The sequence below is a fragment of the Cricetulus griseus genome, chromosome 4, assembly GCF_003668045.3.
Source record: "Cricetulus griseus strain 17A/GY chromosome 4, alternate assembly CriGri-PICRH-1.0, whole genome shotgun sequence".
Taxonomy (NCBI): Eukaryota; Metazoa; Chordata; class Mammalia; order Rodentia; family Cricetidae; genus Cricetulus; species Cricetulus griseus.
The window spans coordinates 184,333,894-184,358,427 of NC_048597.1; the positions used below are offsets into that span (position 1 = coordinate 184,333,894).

Below are 24,534 nucleotides of genomic sequence, written 5' to 3' on the forward strand. Positions count from 1 at the left end.
TCTAGTCCCACTATGAATTGTGTGTGTGTGTGTGTGTGTGTGTGTGTGTGTGTGTTGTTTTCGTTATGTTTTTTTTTAAGATTTATTTATTTATTATGTATAACAATCAGTGCTCTTAACCCCTGAGCCATCTCTCCAGCCCTTATTTTGTTTTTTATTGTTGCTTCAAGACAAGGTTTATCTGTGTCACAGTATTGGCTGTCCTGAAATGTGCCTTGTAGGCCAGGCTGGCCGCAAACTCATAGAGATCCACCTGCCTCTGCCTATCAATTTTTTTAAACTGGTTTTTGTTGTTGTTTGGTTGGTTGGTTGTTTTTTGTTGTTTGTTTGTTTGTTTGTTTGTTTTTTGAGACATAATCAAAATGGCTATCATAGAACTCAGTCTGTAGACTAGACCAACCTCGACGAACTCAGGGTTTTTGTTTTGTTTTGTTTTTTTGAGACAGGGTTTCTCTGTGTAGCCCTGGCTGTCTTGTCATCCTGTAGATTATGCTGGCTTCAAATTTACAGAGATCAGCTTGCCTCTGCTTCCTGGGATTAAAGGCTTGCATCACCACTGGGGGGGTAGAGTCAGGAGGCTTAGAAATTGAAGGTTATCCTCATCTACATAGTGAGTTCAAGAACAAGCCGAGATTAGAAGAATGGAAGTATGTATGCCACTCTGAGAGCTCCCCTAGCCCCTCCCAGCTGATGTGTGCTTTTTCATTTTCTTCCCTTTTGAATTTTTCTTTTTTTCCTTCTAGGAAAAATCACAAGCCATTTAGGTTTAGTTTCCATCCCTTTTTGGACTCCTTTTTAATTTTTTCCCCCCATCAGTCATGATGTTCAAACCTCAGTGTTATCTCACTGAGAGTAGACGCACTTTCCTATAAGTGTCAGCCTGGTGCTGTGCTCAGTACCGTGTGAATAGCTGACTGTGCACCATCTATGACATCTGTGGCTATGGTTACAGTGTTTTGTGTCCCTTAGATCTGTGGTTTTGGTGATAGCCCATAAAACACAGCAGGAAACCCCATCTCTTCATACTCTGAGCTCTCGTTAAACGTGGAGTCAGTCATGTTCTGTGATTTCACTGGCATTCACACACAAAAATTCTTACTGGAGTCTGATCAACACAGATTCTAGTGTCTCGGGAAATAGCTAAATGTCGGGAGCATTTGCTTCAAGCTTTCTGGATCAGGTTATTGTTCTAAACATTTTAGTAGTAGCTACAGTTTAGAGTCAGTACCAATAGGGACTTTTCTCTGGTGAACAGACGAAACAATAAACTGTACACCCTCCCTCCCCTTCCTGCTCTGTGCCAGGAATTGTTTCTGTGGCCTCACTCATACTCGGCAATTCCCTGCCTCCATAAGCCATTCTGAGTGGTACTTTAACAATAGTATTTCAAAAGTCCCAAAAATCCTGTCCCTTAGATGTAGGACATTTCCATGTAGAGCCCACCCTATTCTTCTGATCCAAAGTCAGACGCATTATCCATTGCGCCCCTGGCCCGGTGCTAAGTCTACCCTCTGCTTTATGTTTTTGTTTTATAATGTTTTTAACCTGAAAGTAAAATTAAAATTGGGGAAATAACTCAATGGGTAAGTGCTGGGTGATTGCCTTGTATGCACGGAGTCCTTGGTTTTACCCAGCACCACATAAACCAGATATGGTGCTGCTCCTGTCTCTCGGGAGGTGGACGCAGAAGGGTTAGGTATTGAAGGCCAGCCTCAGCTCTTTCCTGTTACAACGAACCTCAAAAGCTGTGGTGTTTGGATTTCTCACAGTAGTTTCTGGTTGTGCAGACTCGTCCGTGGTTCTCCATCTCTCAGCCAGCATTGGAGTTCTTGTAACTCCTCTAACCCTGCTCATACAGTATTATTCTCATGTCCCCACAGCACCCACAGGCCCCCCAGTGGGGGTAAAGGTGACACTGATAGAGGATGACACTGCCCTTGTTTCCTGGAAACCCCCCGATGGCCCAGAGACGGTTGTGACACGCTACACCATCTTGTATGCTTCCAGGAAGGCCTGGATTGCGGGCGAGTGGCAGGTCCTACACCGAGAAGGTGAGTGTGATCAAAAGTGATCCTTGATGACAGTAGTAAGTTATCATCAGTGTCACAGGGAGACTAGGGGAGTGATACGGAGCTCTCATTGAATTTACATTCTTGCACAGGAAGTAACAAATTACTATAGTTTTTGGTTGATCAAAGAGCGTTGGCAAGCCATCTATCAGTTCAACTCAATTAATCAATTGTATGTGTGTGTGTGCAGACATGCACATGTCTCAGCACATGTATGACGATCAGAGGATGGTTTCAGGCTTGCCTCTTGCCTTCCATCTTGTTCAGGCAGGGTCTCATTTGTTTTTGCCTCTGATAGCTGACCCGAGAGTCCCTGGTCAATTCTCTCTCCACACCCATCTCACCACAGGAGTGCTGGGATTACAGATGTGTGCCACCACGTCTGGGCTTTGGCACAGGTTCCAGGAATCAAACTTGGGTTGCCAGGGTTGCTTTTGCCTTCTGAGCCATCTTGCTGGCCCCAGTTTTTTTTTTAAGTACAGAGAAAACCTGGTTGGGACTTAATGGCACTGTTAAAGATTCTTAAACATTAATCTGTTTTTAGCTGAGGAATAATGAATTACCAAATTCTTAATATTCTCACTGTGTGCTTTTAACATTACGTTCTTTTTAAAATCTTAAATCTCCCATTTAATCTCCCATGACATGTTCCATACGGCAGAGTTTGGATGGGGAGTCTAAAGTGTTACTCTGCCACGCCCTTAATTCACTCAGGCTGAGAAAAGGAGGGTTTGCCAAGCAATTATAAGTTTAAGGAGTCGAGAGTGGTGTTTCACATCTGTGAATCCTGGCACTTTTGAGATTTAAAAAAAAAAAAAAAAAAAAAATCAATCTTATGGCCAGCCCAAGCCTATCTCATGGAAGAAGAAGAAGAAAAAAGAAAAAAAAAAAACTTAAGGATTATAATCCCCCCCCTTCTTTTGGTTTCTTAAAAAACCTACACAGGGACGGTTTCTCTGGGTAGCCCTAGCTGTCCTGGAACTTGCTCTGTAGACCAGGCTGCCCTTGAATTTATAGAGATCCATCTGCCTCTGCCTCCTGAGTGCTGGGATTAAAGACGTGCGCCACCACCGCCTGGCAAATTTTCATTTATTTATTTGTTTGTTTGTTTATTTATTTTAGTTTTTTGAGACAGGGTTTCTCTGTGGCTTTGGAGGCTATCCTGGAACTAGCTCTTGTAGACCAGGCTGGTCTCGAACTCACAGAGACCCACCTGCCTCTGCCTCCTGAGTGCTGGGATTAAAGGTGTCCACCACCACCGCCTGGTGAATTTTCCTTTTTTTTAAAGATTTAAAATTTATTTTTAATTATGTATAACTGGGTTTGTGTGTATGAATGCAGTTCCTCACATAGGCCAGAAGAGGGCATCAGATTTCTCAGAATAGGCGTTTTCAGCCACCATGTAGGTGCTTTGAAGTGAACCTGGGTCCTTTGGAAGGGCAGCCAGTGCTCTTAGCTCTGGATCATTCTCTCCAGCCATGTCACCTGAAGTTCTGAGGAGCTCTCATGAGCCCCACTAAGTAGTAACTGGCTTCTGAGGAGATTGGAAGGCACTAAAGACTTGGCGGTTACGTGTCATGTTTGTCAGTGTCCCTTGCAGCTTCAAAGACGCCTCTAGAGCTTCAAACACTTGTTGCCCTTTCTTACTGATTCCATGAATCTCGATTCTGACAGGGAGGAGGAATCTAGGAACCGTGGGGAGAGGTGTTTAGGGTCTGGAGGGAAAGATAAACCTCCTGAAACAAAGTGTCTCCAACCTTGGCTGTGGTACATGTACTGATGTCCCGTTAGATACAGGAAATTACATGGTCAAGCCCTGAGCATGACTATTAGGGCTGCCCATGGGTACGAATAGGTGGAAACCCAATGAGGGTTGTTTAATATCATAATCTAGTTTATGTTCTTTAAAAATAAACATGTCTGGGGGGTGGCAGCCGGAGTGGTTAGGGAGGCCAGACGCTGGCATACCAGAGTTGGTGGTCTCCACTATGGGTCTTGGGGATTGGACTTGGTTGGTCATACTTGGTGGCAAGAGCCTTTAACCTCTCTGCCTTTTTTGGGGGGGCCCTACCATGTGTCTTGTTTTAGATTTACTTTTTAGCTTTATTTGTCTGTGTCACATATGTGCAATGCCTACAGAGGCCAGAGGAGGATGTTGAGTCCCCTGGAGCTTGAGTGACAGGCAGTTGTGAGCTGCCAGACATTGGTGTTGGAAGCTGAACTTGGGGTCCTCCAGAAGAGCAGCATTTTAACCAGTGAGCCATCTCTCCACCCCCCCCTATTGCAGTTCAGTTTCAGTCTCTCGTCTCCAGGATGGCTTATTGACACAATACTTGACCAAATGACAAATCTGACTTAATGAGGTGCCATAAATATTAATAAGGACCCACTTGAGCTCGTTGCTTTGAATTCCTCTTTCTTGCCTTCTTAAAAGGAAACAAAAATTTCCTTTGCCTGTTTTCAAATTGACCCATTCTGGAGTTTGGGAAAGAGCTCAGAAATGAATATCTTACCTCATTTCTGGCTCCATAGAGACGCGGATAGTAATTGTAGGCTTTGCGTCGCTGCGAACCTTCCTAACTACATAATTGTGTGCAGGAAAACATGATCCGCATGCCACTTGGTGAGGCTTTCAGGAACGTTCTTGTTAGAAGCATTTGTCCTCTGTTAAATGGAGAGAGCTTTCTTTATAGTTAGTGCTGTGCCTCATAAAGAACAAGTAAATAATATAAGAAAAAGCAATCAAGTCCCTGTTTTGAGAGAGAAAATATAAAGGAGTCAACCTATAATTACTTAAAAAACAAGGAACACGGCTCAGAATAGAGAAAAAGTTAAAATGGAAAACTGTCTTTTGTATCTGAACACAACAGTTTTGGAAATGTACGAGTGTAGGAAACGATGGGGAAATAAGGATTTTGTCATTTCTGGTGATTTTTCTTCCTTTTTTTGAAACAGGGTTTTTCTATGTAGCCCTGGCTGTCCTAGAACTTGCTCTGTAGACCAGGCTGACCTTGAAATTGGAGATCTGCCCTCCTCTGCCCCCATCCCCCCACCCCCTGTCTGATAATCTTTAATATGTGTAAATGTATGCATATATATGTTCATATTTAATACCAAATGGATCAAGGATTGAATTATTTTTGAGCATCAAAATATTTGTGACTGGCAAGATGGACCATCAGGCAAAGGTGCTTGCCATTGAGGCCGACCTCCTGGGTTTGATACCAGGAACCCACATGGGGGAAGGAGAAAACTGATGCCTGCAAGTTGACGTCTGGTCTGTACACACAAGTCTCATGTGCTCATGGGGGAACAGAGTGTTACATATTTTTCATTTTTTTCTCTCTTTCTTCTCTTTGTAACTGAAATCATTTTTGATGGGCAGAAAGAACGTGTTTACACATAATGTTGATTCAATTACAAACCTTAAATTAATTGGGCTGGGGGTGTAGCTCAGCTGGTAGGATGCTTGCTTAGCATGCATGGAATCCTGGTTTTAAACCCCAACATTGGGAGCCCGGCGTTGGTGGCGCACGCCTTTAATTCCAGCACTCAGGAGGCAGAGGCAGGCGGATCTCTGTGAGTTCGAGACCAGTGCCAGGATAGGCTCCAGAGCTACACAGAGAAACACTGTCTCGAAAAACCAAAAACCAAAAACAAAAACAAAAAAAACACTGGATAAAACTGATCGTGGTAGTGCATGCCGTATCTCAGCACTTGGGAGGTGGAGACAGGAGGACCAAGAGGTCAGGGTCATCCTTACCTACGTAGCAAGTTTGAGGCTAACCTGGGGTACAAAGACTTTGTCTCATAAAACAAACAAATAACCCACCCACCCCCCACAAGCCAGGATTTCTCTGTGTGTAGCCCTGGCTGTCCTGGAATTTTCTCTATAGACCAAGCTGTCCTGGAACTCACAGAGATCCACCTGCATCTGCTTCCCAAGCTCTGGGATTAAAGGCGTTGGCCACCACCTCCCAGCCAAAGCATTTTTTCTTTTTTTAATCAAATGAAAAATTTGCTTTTGGTAGTGGTAAGTTTTTCCAAGCATTTTGAAAAGTTAAATGTATTTAATGATAGAAATTAAAATGTATTTAATTTCATCTCTACTTGTGAAGAAGTTGGAATGGCCCTCTGGCTAATTTTAACTTGTCACGGTACATCTTTGTTTTGTAATGCCTCTGCCTGCATCCAAGGTACACAGTACAGACTCTTCCTGCTTCTAAATAGGGTTTCTTGTGTTTATTTAGCAGCTGGGTTATTCAAGTAACTCACACTCTCCTCAGGCCAAGTTGAAACCAGAGAACATGAAAACAAGTCTCTGAGTTCTTGGCGCTTCCACTAGGTCACAGTGTGAGACCTGCAGAGTGGCTGCCGTATCGGGGCTTCAGCTATAGGATTGCCCACACTTCCTTTGCTTATGAGGTACACCCTAGTGAGTGCACCAGAAAAGCCAGCCCTGGCTTTGCAGTTGACTACAGTAAGCCCTTGTAAGCTTTCTGAAGTTGTAGGTCCCTGTGCATCAGGGAGAAAAGAAAACACTCCCTCCCCACACTTGGAAAGCTAAGTGTCCCTGTGTACTCGACAGCTTTACGACTGACCTTCTTAAAGGGAAATACCTTAAATGCAGAAATAAATACTAAGGTTCAAACAGGAATCCTCAGTGTCCATCACAGAAAAACACCTACAGATGCTAAACATCTGTGGATTCCAGTGATGCTTACCTTCCGAGAGAAGCGGATCTCAGGCAGTTGTTCTTTTAAAAAGAAGCATGGGCATCTTTTTAAAGCATTTTTATTTATTCCATGTGTGTGTGTATTGAGGTGGGGTATATGCCACGGTGGAAATCAGGGGACAACCTGTGGGGGTGTCAGTTCTCCTTCTATCCTGTGGGTCCTATCTGTTGAAGTCAGACTCTCAGGCTCAGCAGCAAGCCATCTTGATGGCCGTGGCCTTGCCACCTTGCAGGTTAGAGGTTAACATGGGGTTGAGGAGATGGCTCAGTGGGTAAAAGTACTCGCCACCAAGCTCAAAGACCTGAGTTCAGTCCCTGGGTCCCACGTAATGGAAGAAGAGAGCTGACTGCTGCAAGCTGCCCTCTGAGCGCCATGTGCATGGCAGTGTACACACAGCCACACACATACAGCACACACAGGACAGAAATGTAATAAAATGCTTTCAAAGGAGTTAACCTGGGAGGGGTCATCGGCCTCTGTGGTTCCCATGGAAACCTGTGTTTTTGTTTTGTTTTAGAAACGAGATAATCTGCACTGAGAGATTCGTTCAACATGTGGAAAGTATTTGTGTTCTTTCTCAGTGAAATATGTGTTTTTATTATTTAATATTTTTACTTTTAATTTTATTTTTATGTGTGTGGGTGTTTGCCTGCACGTATATCTGTATACCACTTTCATGCCTGGTGCCTGCCTGTGGAGACCAAAGAGGGCATTGATCCCCTGGAAGTGGAGTTAACAGACAGTTGTAAACTGCCATGTGGGTGCTGGGAATTGAACCCAAATCATCTGGCAGAGCAGCCAGTGCTCTTAACTACTGAGCTATCTCTCCAGCCCCAATTTTTTTTTTTTTTTTTTTTTTTTTTGTAATTTTTGTTTCTTTGTTTTTGTTTTTTGAAACAGGATTTCTCTGTGTAGCCCTGGCTGTCCTGGAACTGGCATTAAATACCAGGCTTGCCTCCAACTTACGTAGATCTGCCTACCTTTGCCTGTGTCTCTAGGGTGCTGGAACTAAAGACATGTGCCACTATGCCCAGCTAATTGTTTTTAATTATGTATATGTATGCGTGCCTTTCTGGGGAGATGTTTGTGAGTGCAGGTGCCTGCATAGGCCAGAGGCCCTGATCCGTGGAGCTGGAGTGACAGGCAGTTGTGAGCCACTTGCCATGGGTGCTGGGGATTTAACTTAAGTTCTTTGCATGAGCAGTACAAACTCTTTAACTGCTGAGCTATTTCTTCAGCCCCATTCTTGTGTAAGAAGAAAGAACAGGCTCATCTAAAACAGCTGTTACCTTAAGTAGTTTAAACGATGGTAATTAAGAAAGAAAGACTGGTCTTACACTGGCATTTTTTTTTTCTTACACTAGATTTTTAAAGTCTAATTATAACTGTTGATACAGGCTCATCACATGTCCATTCCTTGTATGTGTTGAAATGGCCATAATTATATGTCCCAAGTGTCATGTGTATATAAGGAGTAAGACATTATATAGGCATATACAATATAAAAAAACAGTATAAAATAAATTATACATTTAAAAATCAGAACTATATGCTATGTTTAAAGTGTTCCTTCTAAGAGACTGGAGAAATGGCTCGGTGGTTAAGAAAACATACTGCTCTTTGAAGACCCAAGTTGAGTATTCAGAATCTGAATCAGGGCTGCTCATAACTGCTTATAACTCTAGCTTGGGGGTGGGGGGTCTGATACCCCTTCAGGTGTATGTGCGTGCCACACTCACATTGCACGTACCCTGCCCCAAAACATATATACACATCATTAAAAATAAAACAGATCTTTAAAAAAAACAACCAAACAGAAATCCTCCACCTGAGTACCACTCTACAGGTCTTTGTGGGATGACCATATATGCACAGTACAATGTTAAGTGAAAACGTTAAGATGTGGAAGTGTGTGAGCTGACTATGTGTTCGGGCTGTGGATGTAGCTCCTTAGAAGAGCGTTTGCTTACCAAGCACGAGGACCTGGCTCCAATCCTAGCACCATGCCAAACCAAAACATTGTTTCTGAAAAGGCAAATGAACAGAAAAATCTGTGTTCGTTCATTTGTACACACATAAGTAATTCAAATGTCAACAGTAGAATAACCAGTGGACCTATATTTAAATCTGTTTTCCAGATGACCATGATGAAAAGTTGCTTCTATAATCAGGGGAAGGAGTTTTTTTGTTTTGTTTTTTTTTATTTTTTATTTTTTAAAAAAGATTTCATTTATTTATTATGTATACAGTCTTCTGCCTGCACACCAGCAGAGGGCACCAGGTCTCATTCAAGGTGGTTGTGAGCCACCGTGTGGTTGCTGGGAATTGAACTCAGGACCTCTGGAAGAACAGTTCAGTGCTCTTAACCGCTGAGCCATCTCTCCAGCCCCTGTTTTTTGTTTTTATGTTTATGTGAATGCCACATGTGTGCGAGTGACAGAAGAGGACTTTAGAACCCTTGGAGCTGGAGCTACAGGTGGTTGTAAACTGTACGACTTGGGTGCTGGGAATTGTGCGCTACCACCACCTGGCCAGCAAACACTCTTAATGGCTGATTCATCATCTCTCCAGACCCCTGGGGGGAATTTTTTTTTTTTTTATTCTCAGAAAAAATATTTCTTAAGTGCTGGTCCATGTTTGTATAGCTGGAAATGTTTACTTAATTTACTTATGTTTCTAGGGGCAATAACCATGGCTCTACTGGAAAACCTGGTGGCAGGGAACGTGTACATTGTCAAGATATCTGCATCCAACGAGGTGGGAGAAGGGCCCTTTTCGAATTCCGTGGAGCTGGTTGTCCTCCCCAAGGACACTTCAGAATCGAACCAGAGGCCCAAGCGATTGGATTCTTCTGATGCGAAAGGTTTGCATGTTGCCACAGTCACAGGGATTTCATCCCTAATGCTTGACTTCAACTACCACAGTTGCCACACCCCAACCCTACACTTGGTTTGCTGAATTGTTTCGAGTGGGGCTCTGGGTTTTCTGGACTGCGTGGCTCTCTTCTGTGGTCCTAGAAAGCAGAGGGGAAATACCTCAGAATGAACTTTCAGTTCCCAGACTACAGTCCTCCCAGATGAGAGTGCTCCAGATTACTGTGCTCCCAACTATAGTGCTCCCAACCATAGTGTTCCCAACCATAGTGCTCCCAGTTGCTTTCCCGGACCACCGTGTTTCTAGTTGCTTCCCCAGCTGTGTAGCCACTGGGCGGGATGAGCTGCACACTGGTGGGCATGAGCATCCCAGAAGGTTCTGAGGAAACCAACAGTGGAGGTGGTTGTGGTACCAAGGCTGGGAGGATCCTGGTTTCATTAAGAAAAACAGCTCTCCCAGCCAGAAGGTGGTTTTTACCCAGAAACAGTTGGGAATGGGGGAAATGTGGCTAAGTAGCCACCCTCACTCAGGACTCTCAATGTCCCCTGGTCTAAAGGGAGCCAGTGCCCCCGGGGTCCTGGGGTCACTCTGTTTCTATAGAGAAATAGAAAAGTCTGTAAAGAGAAGCTGCCTGCTGAACAGAAAGGGGCCAGATGTTGTGGTGGCGACTTTTAGTCCCAGCACTCTGGAATCAGAGGCAGGCAGATCTCTGTAAGTTCCAGGACAGCCTGGTCTACAAAATGAGTTCTAGGGCATCCAGGGCTGCACGGAGAATCCCTGTCTTGAAAACCAGTAAAAAAATTAAAAACAACAACAACAAAAATAAAACAGGAAGGAGGTAGCTTACATAAATTAAAAATAAAAGGAATCTTTAATAATGAATAAATTTGCCTGGCCATGGTGGCACACGCCTTTAATCCCAGCACTTGGGAGGCAGAGGCAGGCGGATCTCTGTGAGTTCGAGGCCAGCCTGGTCTACAGAGTGAGTTCCAGGACAACCTCCAAAGCAGTAACAGAGAAACCCTGTCTTGAAAAACAAAACAAAAACAAACAAACAAACAAAGAAAAGGCAAATAAATAAATGAAATTCTAGATTGGTGCTCATTGTTTGTTATAATAATATGCTGTCTAAATGTGGTCTCAATCTTCAATACTAGAAGATAAATTGACTTCTGTAATCACTGGCAGAAATTAATTCTTGACTTTTCTGCTTAGAAGGGACATCGAAACTTTCCTGTGAGATGAAGGCAAATTACAGAAAAGCAACTGTGTGAACAATGATATGTAGAATGTGGCTGTTTCTTGTGCTTGAATAATCGTGCTCCCTCTCTAGTTTACTCAGGGTATTACCACCTGGACCAGAAGTCCATGACGGGTATTGCGGTAGGCGTTGGTATAGCCTTGACCTGCATCCTCATCTGTGTTCTCATCTTGATATACCGAAGCAAAGCCAGGTACGTTTCCCTTGCTCAGGATGCTGATGTAGGGCCTGGAGTGACAGGCTCACAGGTAAAATGCCAAGTGTGAGAATCAAAGGTCCCAGAATCTACAGAGATGCTAGGTGGGTGTGGTACTTGCCTATCATCCCAGCTTTCAAGAGGCAAAGGCAGGATAGCCCCTGCAGCTCCATAGCCAGTCTGGTGGAAATGGTGGGAAGTGATTGGCACCTGGGTCATCCTCAGCTCTCCACATGCACACTTGTATATGTATGTATGCAGAGGGAGAGATGCTGTAATGGTTACAAAAACTTAAATGACAGCAGCTGCAGGAAACACATTAAAAGCAAGGGCCTTGTGGAATCAACTGGGTTATTTTCCTCCTTAAAAGCAGTGTTATGTTACGGGGTCTTTACAGCTCAGAGTGTGCTAGATTTATACTGAGATCATTTTCCTGCCATTTGTGTGCTGTGCCAATAAAAATCCCTAGATGTGGATTTGGTTTCGGCATTTCTGTATCATTTTGAGAAAATGAGAAGTCTATTTGAGTGAAGTCTGTTTTCATGGCAAACTTGATCCAGCACACCCCTTCCCCCATAGGATTCCTTTATGATCTCATGTCTAAGTATTGGTAGCAGGGTTGCGTTAGTCACCAAGAGAGGTAAAGAACAAGTGGCCGGAATCACAGGCTAGTGAAGTGAACAGAGCTGTGATTGCCCTTAGCTATCAGGCAAATCACAAACACTGCAGCAGTGAGTAGAACTAAAGATCTAATATTTATATTCCAAAGATATTTGAAACATAGGCATTGAAGAAGCCCATTGTTTCCAAACCTGCAGCCTGAGGAGCTAGCCCTGTGTAGTAGCATGCTCAATTAACATGAAGCCCTGGGTTCATTCCCCAGCACGACATATAGCCAGTTGTGGTGACTCACACCTCTCATGGTGGCAGTCAGGAGATAGTTCATGATGGCTCAGTGGATGGGTGGCTCAGAATGGTTCAGGATGGCTGAGGAGGTGGTTCAAGTTGGCTCAGTGGATGATGGTTCAGGATGCCTGGGTGTATGGTTTAGGATGGCTCAGTGGATACACGTGCTTGCTCACAAGACTGACTACCAGAGTTCAGTCCTCAAAACCCACATGGTAGGATTGAACTGAATCTTGCAAGTTATTCCCTTACCTTCGCATATACATCTGCATGTACACACACACACACACACACACACACACACACACACACACACACACACACACTCAGTAAATAAATAAATGTAAACATTTTAAAAGCAAAAAAGTAAATTCAAAGTCATTGTCTTCTACAAGCTGAGGTCATTCTGGGATATACAAGTTACTGTCTCAGATAGATAGATAGATAGATAGATAGATAGATAGATAGATAGATAGATGGATGGATGGATGATGCATTTTATGGTTAAATGCCAAATTTAGTACACTTGCCCATATCTTCTATGAGATGAGAAGGCTTTCTTTTCTTACCAATATTTCAGGAAATCATCTGCCTCCAAGACAGCACAGAATGGAACCCAGCTGTTATCTCGAGCCAGTGCCTCTGTAGCTTCGGGGAGTGAAATGGGGAAGAACCTGGAGAGAGCTACAGAGAATGAAGAGTCCTTGGTACCCATGGTGCCGAGCAGCTTCATTGATGCGAAGGTTTGCTATGTAATGCTTCTCTCCTTGAGTGAAATTAACTTACCAGGAAAGGGTGTTGAATGTGTTGTGTATATATTCCTGCTAATTATAATTATATGCTCCACCCACAGATTGGGGGGAGAAGTTGAGGACATATGAGAAAGAACAAAGAATGGAAGATACAGTAAGAGGTGGTGACAGAGATATTAGATAGGATTACGGGAGCTGGGATACATCATCATTAGCTATTATTTAGTGTAATTTGGGCTCCCCTGCACTTCTGGCATCAGCACTTCTATTAAATTATTTGTATTGAGTTTAATGGTTGCCGGAATCGGTTCTCAGAGCACACCAGTTACAGAAAGTTTTAAAATTTACTTTATATAAATATTTCGTATGTATGAGTTTTTTGCCTGCATGTATGTCTCTGCAACATGTGTGTGCCCAGTGCCCAAGGAATGCAGAAGAGGGCACCATATCCTCTGGAACTGGAGTTATAGGTGGTTATGAGCTGACATGAACCCTGGTTTTCTGAAAAAAACAGCCTGTGCTCTTAACCATTGAGCCACCTCTGTCACCTCCAAAGAACATTTTTTTAAATTAGAAAGATACAGGCTGGAGAGATGACTCAGAAGTTACAAGCATTCCCTCCCTCCTCCCTCCCTCCCTCCTCCCTCCCTCCCTCCCTCCCTCCCTCCCTCCCTCCCTCCTTCCTTCCTGTATTTTTCAAAACAGGCTTTCTCTGTGTAGCCTTGGCTGTCCTGGAACTCACTCTGTAGACCAGGCTGACCTCAAACTTGCAGAGCTCCTCCTGCCTCTGCCTCCGGAGTGCTGACGGATTAAAGGCGTGTGCAACCACCCCTCTGTCCAGCCTCGTCACTTTTTTTTTTTTTTCTTTTGCCTCATCCCATTCTTATGCTCCATAACCAATGTGACATGTGCCAGTCACCAATATTGCAGACATACCCACATTCCCAGAGCTTGGGGTGCATGTCCACTGCCTTGGCAAAGAATGTTTTCTAGATTCCTTAAGAGATTCTTAGAGAAGATGATGATGGAGGGGTGCCACCTGTGTCCTGCAGAGCCAACCCCTTGTGGAAGGTTTCTCCCTTCTGATCAGCCATTTCCTGAAGTTTACAGTGACAAAAATATTCTAAAGTTTTGGGAGGTTGTGTATTAACTTTTTGCATTCCTTTATATTGTGTTTCTGATGTATGTGGGCGTTTGTTTGTCATGGTGCTCATAGCACAACTTGAGAGAGTCAGTTCTCCTTCTGCTATGTGGGTTCCAGTGATTGAATTCAGGTCATCAGACTTGGTGGCCAGTGCCTTTCTCCTGCTGAGCCATTTCTCTTGCCTACAAGTTTATGTTAATTTTATACAACCATTTTAACAGACATTTGATTTTTTTGCTGTTGCATTTGTGTTGTTTGCAGCCTGTTTTAGCTTTTACTTTATAATAAAAATCAAGCCCTATTCAACTTATTTCAAATTAATATAGGACATAAAATCTTAGTGTGTGTGTGTGTGTGTGTGTGTGTGTGTGTGTGTGTGTGTGTGTGTGTTCTCAAGGCAGATGACCTATACTGGCTCAATTCACTATGTCAACAAAGCTACTCTTCAAATAATTCCTCCGCCTCCACCTGTTGAGTTCTGGGATCACATGCTTGCACCTCCACAACCAGTTTACATGGCTCTGGGGATCAAACCCAGGGCTTCCTTCCTACCAGGCAAGCACTGTACAAGTGACCCTTGTCCTCACCCTAGAATCCAAAATCACTAAATACTAGTATATGTATTGCAGTTCTGTTATTATCAGTTTGGCAGCAGGTACAAGAACAGATAGGAGAGAAAAAAGTGAAGGAGAAGATAGGGAGAAAGAGGCAGAATGTAAAGTCAAAGAGGCAGAGAGCAGCTGGAGGCCCAGTCGGTCCCCTTGGTCGGCCACAGATGGCAATGTCTTACCTTTGGGTAAATGTGAGTCCAGGACATTGTTTCTCTCAACTGCTTTTAAACTGTTTCAGTCATGGATGGAGAACTTAATAAACAAATGCACAAATAGTCAGTAATATCCATAATTCCATACTTTTCTCTTGCTATAACAAAAATTTTGTCAGCATTACCCTTTTTGCCAAATAGTTCAGTGTGTTCATAGCTTTTACTAAGGGGTAGGAAGTAATTTTAAAGAAGACATGTAAGAGAGAGGGTTAGGAGGTAGGTACAGAGTAAGCCAGGCTCGGTGTTGTAGTGCCTTCGTGTCATCCCTTAGCACACAGGAAGCCGAAAAGGATGACCATGAGTCCCAGGCTAGCTGGGGCTACATAGTGAGACCCTGCCTCAAAAAGCAAGCAAGCAAGCAAGCAAGCAAGCAAGCAAGCAAGCAAGCAAGCAAGCAAGCAAGCAAGCAAGCAAGCAAGCAAGCAAGCAAGCAAGCAAGCAAGAACTGGAGAGATGGCTCAGAGGTTAAGAGCACTGACTGCTCTTCCAGAGGTCCTGAGTTCAATTCTCAGCAACCACATGGTGGCTCACAACCATCTATAATGAGATCCGGTGCCCTCTTCTGGCCTGCAGGCATACATGTAGGCAGAACACTGTATATATAATACATCTTTGAAAATAAATATACCTCACATTATTTTTTGTTGTTGTTGTATATATGGGTGTTTTGTCTTCACATATGCCTGGTGTGTGTGTGTGTGTGTGTGTGTGTGTGTGTGTGTAAGCCAGAAGAAGGCATAGGATCCCCTGAAGCTGGGGTTATGGATGGTTGTGAGCTACCATGTGGGTGTTGGGAATTAAACCTGGGTCCTATGGAAGGACAGCCAGTTCTCTTAGCTAGTAAGCCATCCCTCCAGCCTTGATGTGATTCTGGTGACAAATATCCTGAATATGTTTTCTCCTGTGTACAAGAGGCAGTGCCATATGTGACCTTTGTCTCCTTAAGACATTTCAGATCTTTGTGACCTTCTTGTAATGAACTCAAATCTCTCAATTCTGAGGTATTTTCATTTTGTATTTCCTCAGGGAGGGACTGACCTGATCATCAATAGCTATGGTCCTATCATTAAAAACAACACTAAGAAAAAGTGGCTTTTCTTCCAAGACACTAAAAAGATGAAAACTGAACAGGTAATCTACCCATGTGAGACTCCTTTACCCGTCCACAGCATAAGAAATGATAATTAAAAAGAATGGGAAAATGTAATGAGTAATCCTTGACAGACCTGGTTCTATTGTGACAGTGGAGAGGGGTGACATTTGGGTGAAAAAGACATTTGGGATAGTAATCAGAGATGTGGTCTTCAGTGGGGGCATGAGGACCGTAAGGAAAGAGAGAGACATGAGCTTGTATCAAAATATCCAAGGTTTTGGTTTGGTGGGGTGTTTTTTTTAAAGATTTTTTTTTTTTTTATTATGTGTGTATGCCTGTCTGGGTGGATGTATGTACACGAGTACTGCCCTTGGAGGCCAGAAGAGGGCGTTGGATCACCTGGAGCCGGACTTACAAAAGATATGGGTGCTGACCACTAAAGGGTCCTCCACCAGAGTGGTATGTGGCCTTAAGCCCTTAGCCATCTCTCCAGCCTCACCACGGAAGGTTTTAGCATTTCAGTTGGTAGAGTGGTTCAGAAATGCCCCCAGCTGTCAGTGGGAACCACTGACCCAAACAGTTGGTTCACGTGAGCTATCTGCTGTCTCATTGCTACCTTATCTGTTTTTGCATAGACGCCAAGAAGGTTTACCACCCAGGCCGTCAGTTTTTACCAGCCAGGCACCACCGTGTTGATCAGCGATGAAGACTCCCCCAGCTCTCCGGGCCAGACCACCAGCTTCCCAAGACCCTTCGGGGCTGCCCTCGACTCTGAGCATTCGGCGAACAGTGAAGGCAGCCACGAGACAGGGGATTCTGGGAGGTTCTCCCACGAGTCCAATGATGAGATACACCTGTCCTCAGTCATCAGCAGCACACCCCGCATCTCGGATTCCCTGACTGGTGGAGATCCTGATGGGACTGCTACACTGGAGAAGCACCAGGACCCTGCAGAGCCCTTGCCGGCTGAGCAGACCTCCTCCTCCCCCTCCTCCCCCTCCTCCCCCTCCTCCTCCTCCTCGACCTCAGCCGCTCAGTCTGCAGGGCTGCGCTTTGCTGCCGACGGGTTTCCCATCTAGCAGCCGTCCGTCCGTGCTCAGGGATTTACAACGGAGCGTATCTGTTCGAAGGACAATGAACAGGGAGCCAAAGCCTTTTGTGAAAATCTTGATGTCTTACTGTTTTTTTGGTTTTTTTTTTTTTTCATCATCTTTTAAAAAATTTTTTTTTTATTATTTTTTAAGCGCACGAATTTTGAATGTTTCAATTGTCAACAATGTGAAAAAGGGCAGTCAGGATGCTTGACTGGTTCTAAGATATATCACTGGAGCGGAGGGAAGACTGCCCGAGCCCTCTGCTGAATAGCTACCTCAGTTTGCTGTTGGCGGACTCTGAAGAAGTGTGCTGCCTCCTTCCGTGCTGGTTTCTCTCTGCGGCATAGCCAGCGGGACTTCTAGTGACGCCGTGTGTCCATTGTGTGTGTGATGTGTGTAACTGAGGAGTCCGATGGGTAGATGAGGAAGAATGTGTTGATCTGAAGCTCTGTTTTTTTTTTTTTTTTTTTTAAGAACTGTGACATCTGCATAATTTGTATAATGTTAAGACCTCTGGCTGTGAGGAGAAAATATGGGACTATATTTATTTGAATGGATGAAACAAATATGTCTCTTTGGAGAAGAAAAGCATTCCATAGCATGTAGGGGAGCGTATCCTTGCAAGGCTGTTGGGATTGGAGCACCAGGGCAGGAGTCCTTTGCTCTAGCCTGCACCAGCCTGCCTTCAGCCTGAAAAAACCACCTTCTGCTTTGCCCCATAGTCAGTCAAGGGCTGCGCTTTCAGGACATCTCTAGAGTTTCCTAGCTAGATGCAAAACACAATGTAGAAAAGTGGATTTTTTTTTTTTTTGAATGGTTCAGATTTTCTCTTTTAAAATCCCAGTTGGGCTTCAAATGGGTCGAAGACATGTCATGAAGTATTAAGAATGAAGATAAAGCAGTAGAAAAGATGAACTTGAGGTTTTTGTAATAGCAGTGCCTTCCAGTATATTGAAAATTTTTGCCTTATACCTTTTTAATATTCATGAAGATGTTTAGGAAAAAGGGTACCAAAAATTTGCCTTAACAAAGCTTGGATCTTACTGATAGCTCTTGCTATCTGGCACCTTGTTGGCGTTGAAGCGCAGGTTTGCCTTGGGGATGTTGTGCCCCCCCACCCCAGTGGCCGAGCTTACTGTCCCACTAACTCCAGGAGTGAGTTCATCTTCTGCCGGGTTTGAAATCAGCAAGCTATTTACTCAGCCCCTTAGAGCTGTCAATTATGAGGCAACAACCTCGGTGCTGAGCCACATGGGAGGGACAAAAAAAAATGAGACTCATGAAAGAGAGGCATGTCCTTAGCCTTTAAAAATCATTGGTTTTGCCCTCCCTCAGTTTTTTGGAAATGGTATTTTAAAAGATAGGCCCTCTGTGGGATTTTCCCTTGAACCCCTCCCTCCACAGATGAAACAGGTCCTGCCAAATGGTGTCCTAAAGTCAAGGGAACTCTGCTGGATAATCATCCCGGTGCCATCTATCTTGATGACCCTACCACACGGTTTTTTCATTGTGATTCTAGAACTCTGTGCTTAGAACCCGACCCACCGGCTGTGCCAGCCACCACTTCTGAGCACAGTTCTGTCCCTGCCATTGTGGGTTTTGTGGCAAAATGCTTGGGGGGGGGTAAAAAAAAAAAAGAAAAAAAGCAGAGCTTTAGGTGAACAATGGGAGGCAAGAAAAATGGCTTCCCCTGCCTTGGTGCTCCTGTTTATACTACCTCTTTTTAAAGTTATTCTAGTGTTATTGTTCTTTCCTGTACTCAGGGAATTGTGTTTTGTTTTGTCTTATTGTTTTGTTTCTTTTGAGCTCATGACGCATGGGCAGGTGCATTGACAGGGTATGGTGTCGTTTGGTTCGTTGTAGAAGCTTGTGGGCCGACTTCTGTCAGTTATCTACAAGGAAGAGCTACAATGGGATCAGTTGTTTTCAGTCTTCAAAAGCAAACAGAACGTAAAGGTGAAACTTCAGGCTTAGGGCCACACACATCGAACCGTGTCCTCTGCCTGGGTCATCTGAAAGGGTCTGAGGGGACAGACCCTTGCAGAAGAAAGTGCTCTGTTTATTGATGAATAGGCCCTTAGTTAAAATAGACCTTTAGCTTATAACTATTTGCTAGTTCCTTTTTTTAACCTTTTCATTCTATTCTTATGCAGACTTTTCTATCATAATTCTGTTACCAAAGAATTTCCAGTAGAAAATGAAATTTCTATTATAATTACCCTAAATTGAAGTCACTAGAAACAGCTATAAATAGATTCAATTACAAGTAATTTCTAACCCTAAACTGTAGGATGTATAGTTACAGTTAATTAGAGTAGTGACGTTAACTACCTTACTGTCACCAGAGTGTTTAAGTTGTAATTTCCTTGCCAGCAGATGGTTATAAAGTATTTCAACTGTAGGGTTTTTTCTTTTTCCTTCAGCAAGTAAAGAAATCTTTAACTCTATAGTATGAACGTATTTTCAAATTTTTGAAATTGCTTGTTGGAGAGGAAAAAATCACTAAAAATATGTATTTTAATCTCATAGAATAAGGTATTTAATGTTCAACAGAGGCTTTTGGCTTGATGAATCTGAGCTTCTTTGAAGTCTGAAGTACAAAATTCTAACTAAAATGTGAAGGTTATCACTTCTTCCTCATGGTGTCATTACTTCATCATATTTCAGTCCAAATAAGCTGATATGCAAATTGGAAACTGTTTCATTTTCCAAAGAAAGAAATATTTGCTAGAAGTGCTGATAACCTGCCTGTCATTTTTAATGTCAAATATTACAAAATACTGCTCATCAGTATTTTCATACCAAAGACCATTAAAATATATAATTTAGCCTGTAAGTAAAGATGAGCAGATTTAAAATAAATTTATTTAGAAGCAGATAGGGAATCTAGCTTTAGTGGCAAAAAGAAAATACCAAAAGGCTAAGTTTACATAGTTAAAGGCAATACATTTATATTGGTTATTTATCAGTGTTTTTTATTCAAGTACTTTATATCAACAAATTAAAAAGAAATTAAAAACCAAAGATATTTAAGGTTACCTCCGAATATAGGGAAATTTAGCTGTACATTGAACTGTTGTTTGTTGTTTTTATGTTAATGAGATGTCTCTCCAGAACCTCTCCTCTGTGCCCAGAGCTCATCCTGAGGATTTTCAGTGAAATCTGCTGGTTCAGCCACAGGGATGTTTTTGCCTAATGGTGCAATATACTTCCATAGGACTCTGTGACTGTGACAGATCGGCAGATGTAACATCAGGCTCTTCTGTTACTGGGTACTATGGCAACCCCTAAATCTGCCTGTATAGTTGCATCACCACATAAAGTCATTTCTCTGGCTATTCAGACAGCTTGAGGAAGTCAAATTAAATGAGTCACTGTTTGGGTGGGCAGTGCTTTGAGTCAAAAGGTGGTTCCTAAATTATAAAGTTTTCATTGTATCAGAGAAGCTAGGCTTTAATCTCAAATGGAAACCTGGATGAAGAATGGCTTTTTTTCTTTTTCTTTTTTGTTTTTAACAGAATCTAGAGATTTCTAAAAGACAGATTTATCCATTAAATGGTTTTTTGAAAGGTACCAAGGGAATTAAATGCTGCTGACATGTTACAGGCTTTCTTGCTGTTACCTCAAACACAAGCAACGCCAACAACTCGGCAGTGACTCGGGTCTGTAACATGTCTATGCTTTCTAGAGAGCTTCTGCAAAAATAAATAAATAAAAAGGCTCATGGCCGATGACTCAGGAGCACTGTTCAAGTCCTTAGGAAGACACCATTGAAAACAGTTTTTCATGTCATCCAAAACTGCCATGGTATCCTCCTTCAATCAATCACAGCAGTCAAAGGAAGGATAGGCAGATTACTGAGTCTCCAGCCTGCCTGCACTACGTAACACATCGAGGGTTGGGGAGTGAGGGGTGTCATTTTAGGAAATGTTGCTGCACATGGGTCAGTAACTGTTATAATTCAAAGTTCACTTTTGTACATTTACATACCATCAAATGTCCGTTTTGAATACCAAATGTGGAGAAAAAGTTTCAACTGTATTGTAAAGAGCTGTTAACTTTTCTGAGGCAGATTTTCTGCCTCAAATCTTACTACATGTGTCTCTGATAAAATTGCTTTGGTAGAAGTCAAAAATCACCCGGGGGCTCTGTGAGCACAGAGCAGTGGGTTCTGGTGACTACCCTGATCAGCCGTTCGTCTCATTGTGAATCTTATTGGTGTTTAGAAGGCAACCGTAGGTTCTGTGCTGGGTTGTTTATGCTCAGGATGTAAGTTCACAGGCTAATGCAATGTGTGTGTTACAGGCTTTTTCCAGCAGGTAGATACCATATTGATTTTCTTGCAATCTCCTCTAACAAACGATCACTAATTTAGTGTCTGTAAACAACACAACTATAGGTCAGAACTCTTTTTGAGGCAGTTTTTGTTTTGTTTGTTTGTTTGCTTGCTTGCTTTGGCTTTGAAATTCTGCTGTTCCTGAAATTTACTGTGTAAACCAGGCTAGCTTTGAACCGGGTGGCAACCCTCCTTCCTCATACTCCCGAGATTAGTGTGCGCCACCACCACCACCGCTATAAGATAAAATGAAGGTGCTGATGAAGCTGCATTTCTCCTGAGGGCTGAAAGAAGGAACCATTCCCTTGCCTTCTTCAGCTTTTAAAGGCTGTAAACTCATTTTTTCTTCAGAACCAGCAACATAGCCCCTCTCCTCTTTTTCTGACCCCAAGAAAGAAAGGTTCTTCAATTCTAAGTATTCATTTGGTTAGATTATTCTGGCCTTCATCATCCAGATGATATGCTTAGATGAACCATGTCTGCCAAGTTTCTTTAGTCATATATTGTAAGATTCTCACAGGTTCTGAGGATTTCTCTGTAGACTTCTATGGGTGGTCCATATTTTTCCTACTACAGATCCATCAATTCTGTGGAATTCTTCTCAGTGGCATGGTACTAGGTGTTCAAGAGGTTGCAGCAAATCTGATGTTCCCTTGCTCCTGGGAGACCTTTAAAATTTCAAAGACTGGAAAATAGATCCTGTAGTTTGTTGAAAGCTCATTAAAAATCTTCTGTCTCTAAAACTCTTCAAAGATAATTCACCCTTAAGGATTTTTGGAAAAAAGGCTTCATTCACTTCCTAACTCCAGTCTTTTTTGAGGGGGTTGGGGAGTCAAGACAGGGTTTCTTTTTATAGCCCTGACCATCCTAGAACTCACGCTGTAGACCAGACTGACCTAAACTCAGATCTGTCTGCCTCTGCCTCCCAAGTGCTGAGATTTAAGGCATGTGCCGCCACTGCCTGGCTCCTGTTTTTGTAGGGAAAATCTCTTAAATGTTTGCCTCCAACAGTGTTGGACTTCATCAGAAAATTCTGAAAATTGTTTTTCTCCCTTCAGTGATTGTTGCTGGAGAAGGGCTGAGGAAAGGGATCCTGGATAGATGAACAAGACCGGGCAGATTCATCCTCTGCTTTCTTTCCAAAGCACACTGGCATTTACAACTTACAGCCTGGTTTCTGCCTTCACTTAAACAGCAATGGGTGTTCAACCCTCTGATTGGGCAGCTCTGAGGCTTTCCATTGTCCTTGCGTCTCCTCTTTCAGCTTGTGTATCTCCTAGGATACTCTTAACCTTCTTCACCTGCTTCATCTTTTAGATGTCTTTTTCCTGGACGTTTTAGACCCCAGAGGTCCAGTCTGTTCTGATTTCTGGATCATCTCAATACTGGCTTTCTTTCCATTTTGAGGGATGACTTCAAATTCTACCCTAATGTTCAGCATTTTTTCAGTGGAAGGGAGAAAGCTGTTTCGGCTCACTGGATGAGATGCTGAATACGAAAAAGCTAGCTGTCCTTGAACTCAGCCCCTGAGTGCTGAGATTAAAGGTGTTAGTTACCCCCCACCCCGGCCTCATCTTTCATTTTTAACAAAGGAGCTCTTTCCTTGCATCAGCCAGCTTCACTCCTTCGATGATCTGCCAAGTGCTACAGACTTCCTCAAGTTTCTGTCTCAGCCATATTTTATGATAGAGAAATACACCTTTACCAAGAGTGTTAGTTACTTTTATTATTGGACACTTTAAAAAAAGAAAAAAGAAAGAAACTACTCTTCATTGCCTGAGTCATAGAGTTTCTTACTTGCTACATTCTACGTTATCTGTTTCATTCCCAAACTTTAAACCCTTCCTGGTGGTAAGCCTGAACACAGACATTGCCTTAGTCACCTGGTAGAGTGTAGGACAAGTATTAAGAAAACCTGTCTGTCTGTTACTGTTGTTGGACAAAAGTTTATGTCTGTGTATGTAGGAATTTTGTTTTCTGTTTCAAAGATGTGAATTTAATGAAGTGTGGGAGCCAGTTAAGTTATTTTATGCAGTGGGTGTTCTGGGTCCTGCCACTCTCTGCTTCCTTGTAAGGGCAGCATTTGCTGGCTTCCTGGTGGACTGTGGGGCTGAGCTACATTCGATTTCTATTTCACTCAGGGGACCAGCTCTGCAGATCCCACCGTATGAGGAAAGTGAATGTTTGCCTTGATTTTTGAATGTACTTTTTAAAATGTCTTCTTAAAACATGTTTTTTCTTTATTGTTTAATAATGTGGGTTTGTTTTCTTTTCCTAGCATGATAGCAAATATTTCTTAGTATCTCTACCCCACCCCGGGGTAGTTTATATTCTACCCTACAGGTCATGCCAAAAAAAAAAATGAATAAAAGTTTAAATGCCAAAATGTTTATGAAAACTGCTGTCTACATACTGATTGATTGCACAGTTTAAATAAAACTTTTCCTTAGTTAAAAAACAAAGGCATGCGTTTTCTTTCTTTGGAGACTAGAGAATACACGTATGCGTTTTACAGACTTGGTGGATGGAGTGACTTATGAGGTGTGTACCCTGCTTAAGGCCTCCCTCTAAGAATTGTAGCCACATGGCATTTACTGAGTAGCAGCAAGAACCTTTCCCACTCCTCTTGATTAACACACAGTCAAGAAGCAATTATTAGGTGACCCTGAGAGGCTGTGGCATATTCAGGTACACAAAGCACTGACTCCAGATGAAGAAGGTGCTAGTATGAGAGTTTGGAATGACAAACCTTCCCATTGGACATCTAGAGATGGAGCTGGAGAGATGGCTCAGTGGTTAAAGGTGTGCAAGCCAGATGACCTGAGTTTAATGCTGGAATCCATGTGATGGAGAAGGGAGAAGTGACTGTACAAATGGTTCTCTGACCTCCACATGTGCCATGGCACTGTACTTGCATCTTAAACACACAATAAAAACAATCATTTTTTTTGTTTGTTTGGGTTTTATTTGTTTATTTGCTTTCCAAGACAGGGTTTCTCTTTGTAGCCCTTGCTGTCCTGAAACTCACTCTGTAGACCAGGCTGGCCTTGAATTCAGAGATATGCCTGCTTTTCCATCCCAAGTGCTAGAATTAAAGGTCTGTGCCACCAGATGCCTGGTAAAATTTTGATTTTTTTTAAGTGTAAGAATAGAAATTTTAACAAGCTTGAATTAATGAGCGTAAAGCCCTGATGTAAAAAGAAAATAAACTATTATTTTTATTTTTTAAGGATGCATATCTTTATATGTA

At 42.8% G+C, this 24,534-nt stretch overlaps 1 protein-coding gene across 1 annotated transcript in view; it reads left to right on the forward strand.

The window, feature by feature from the left end:
* Positions 1-23,746, forward strand: part of Prtg (protogenin) — a 112,004-nt gene extending 88,258 nt beyond the window's left edge. Inside the window, exons 15-20 of the mRNA XM_027411181.2 lie at positions 1,881-2,051; positions 9,486-9,668; positions 11,013-11,133; positions 12,623-12,785; positions 15,788-15,892; positions 16,490-23,746. Of these exons, the coding sequence (XP_027266982.1) occupies positions 1,881-2,051; positions 9,486-9,668; positions 11,013-11,133; positions 12,623-12,785; positions 15,788-15,892; positions 16,490-16,933 (1,187 nt within the window). The 3' untranslated portion in view covers positions 16,934-23,746. The remainder of the gene's footprint in view (positions 1-1,880; positions 2,052-9,485; positions 9,669-11,012; positions 11,134-12,622; positions 12,786-15,787; positions 15,893-16,489) is intronic.
* Positions 23,747-24,534: the final 788 nt, after the last annotated feature.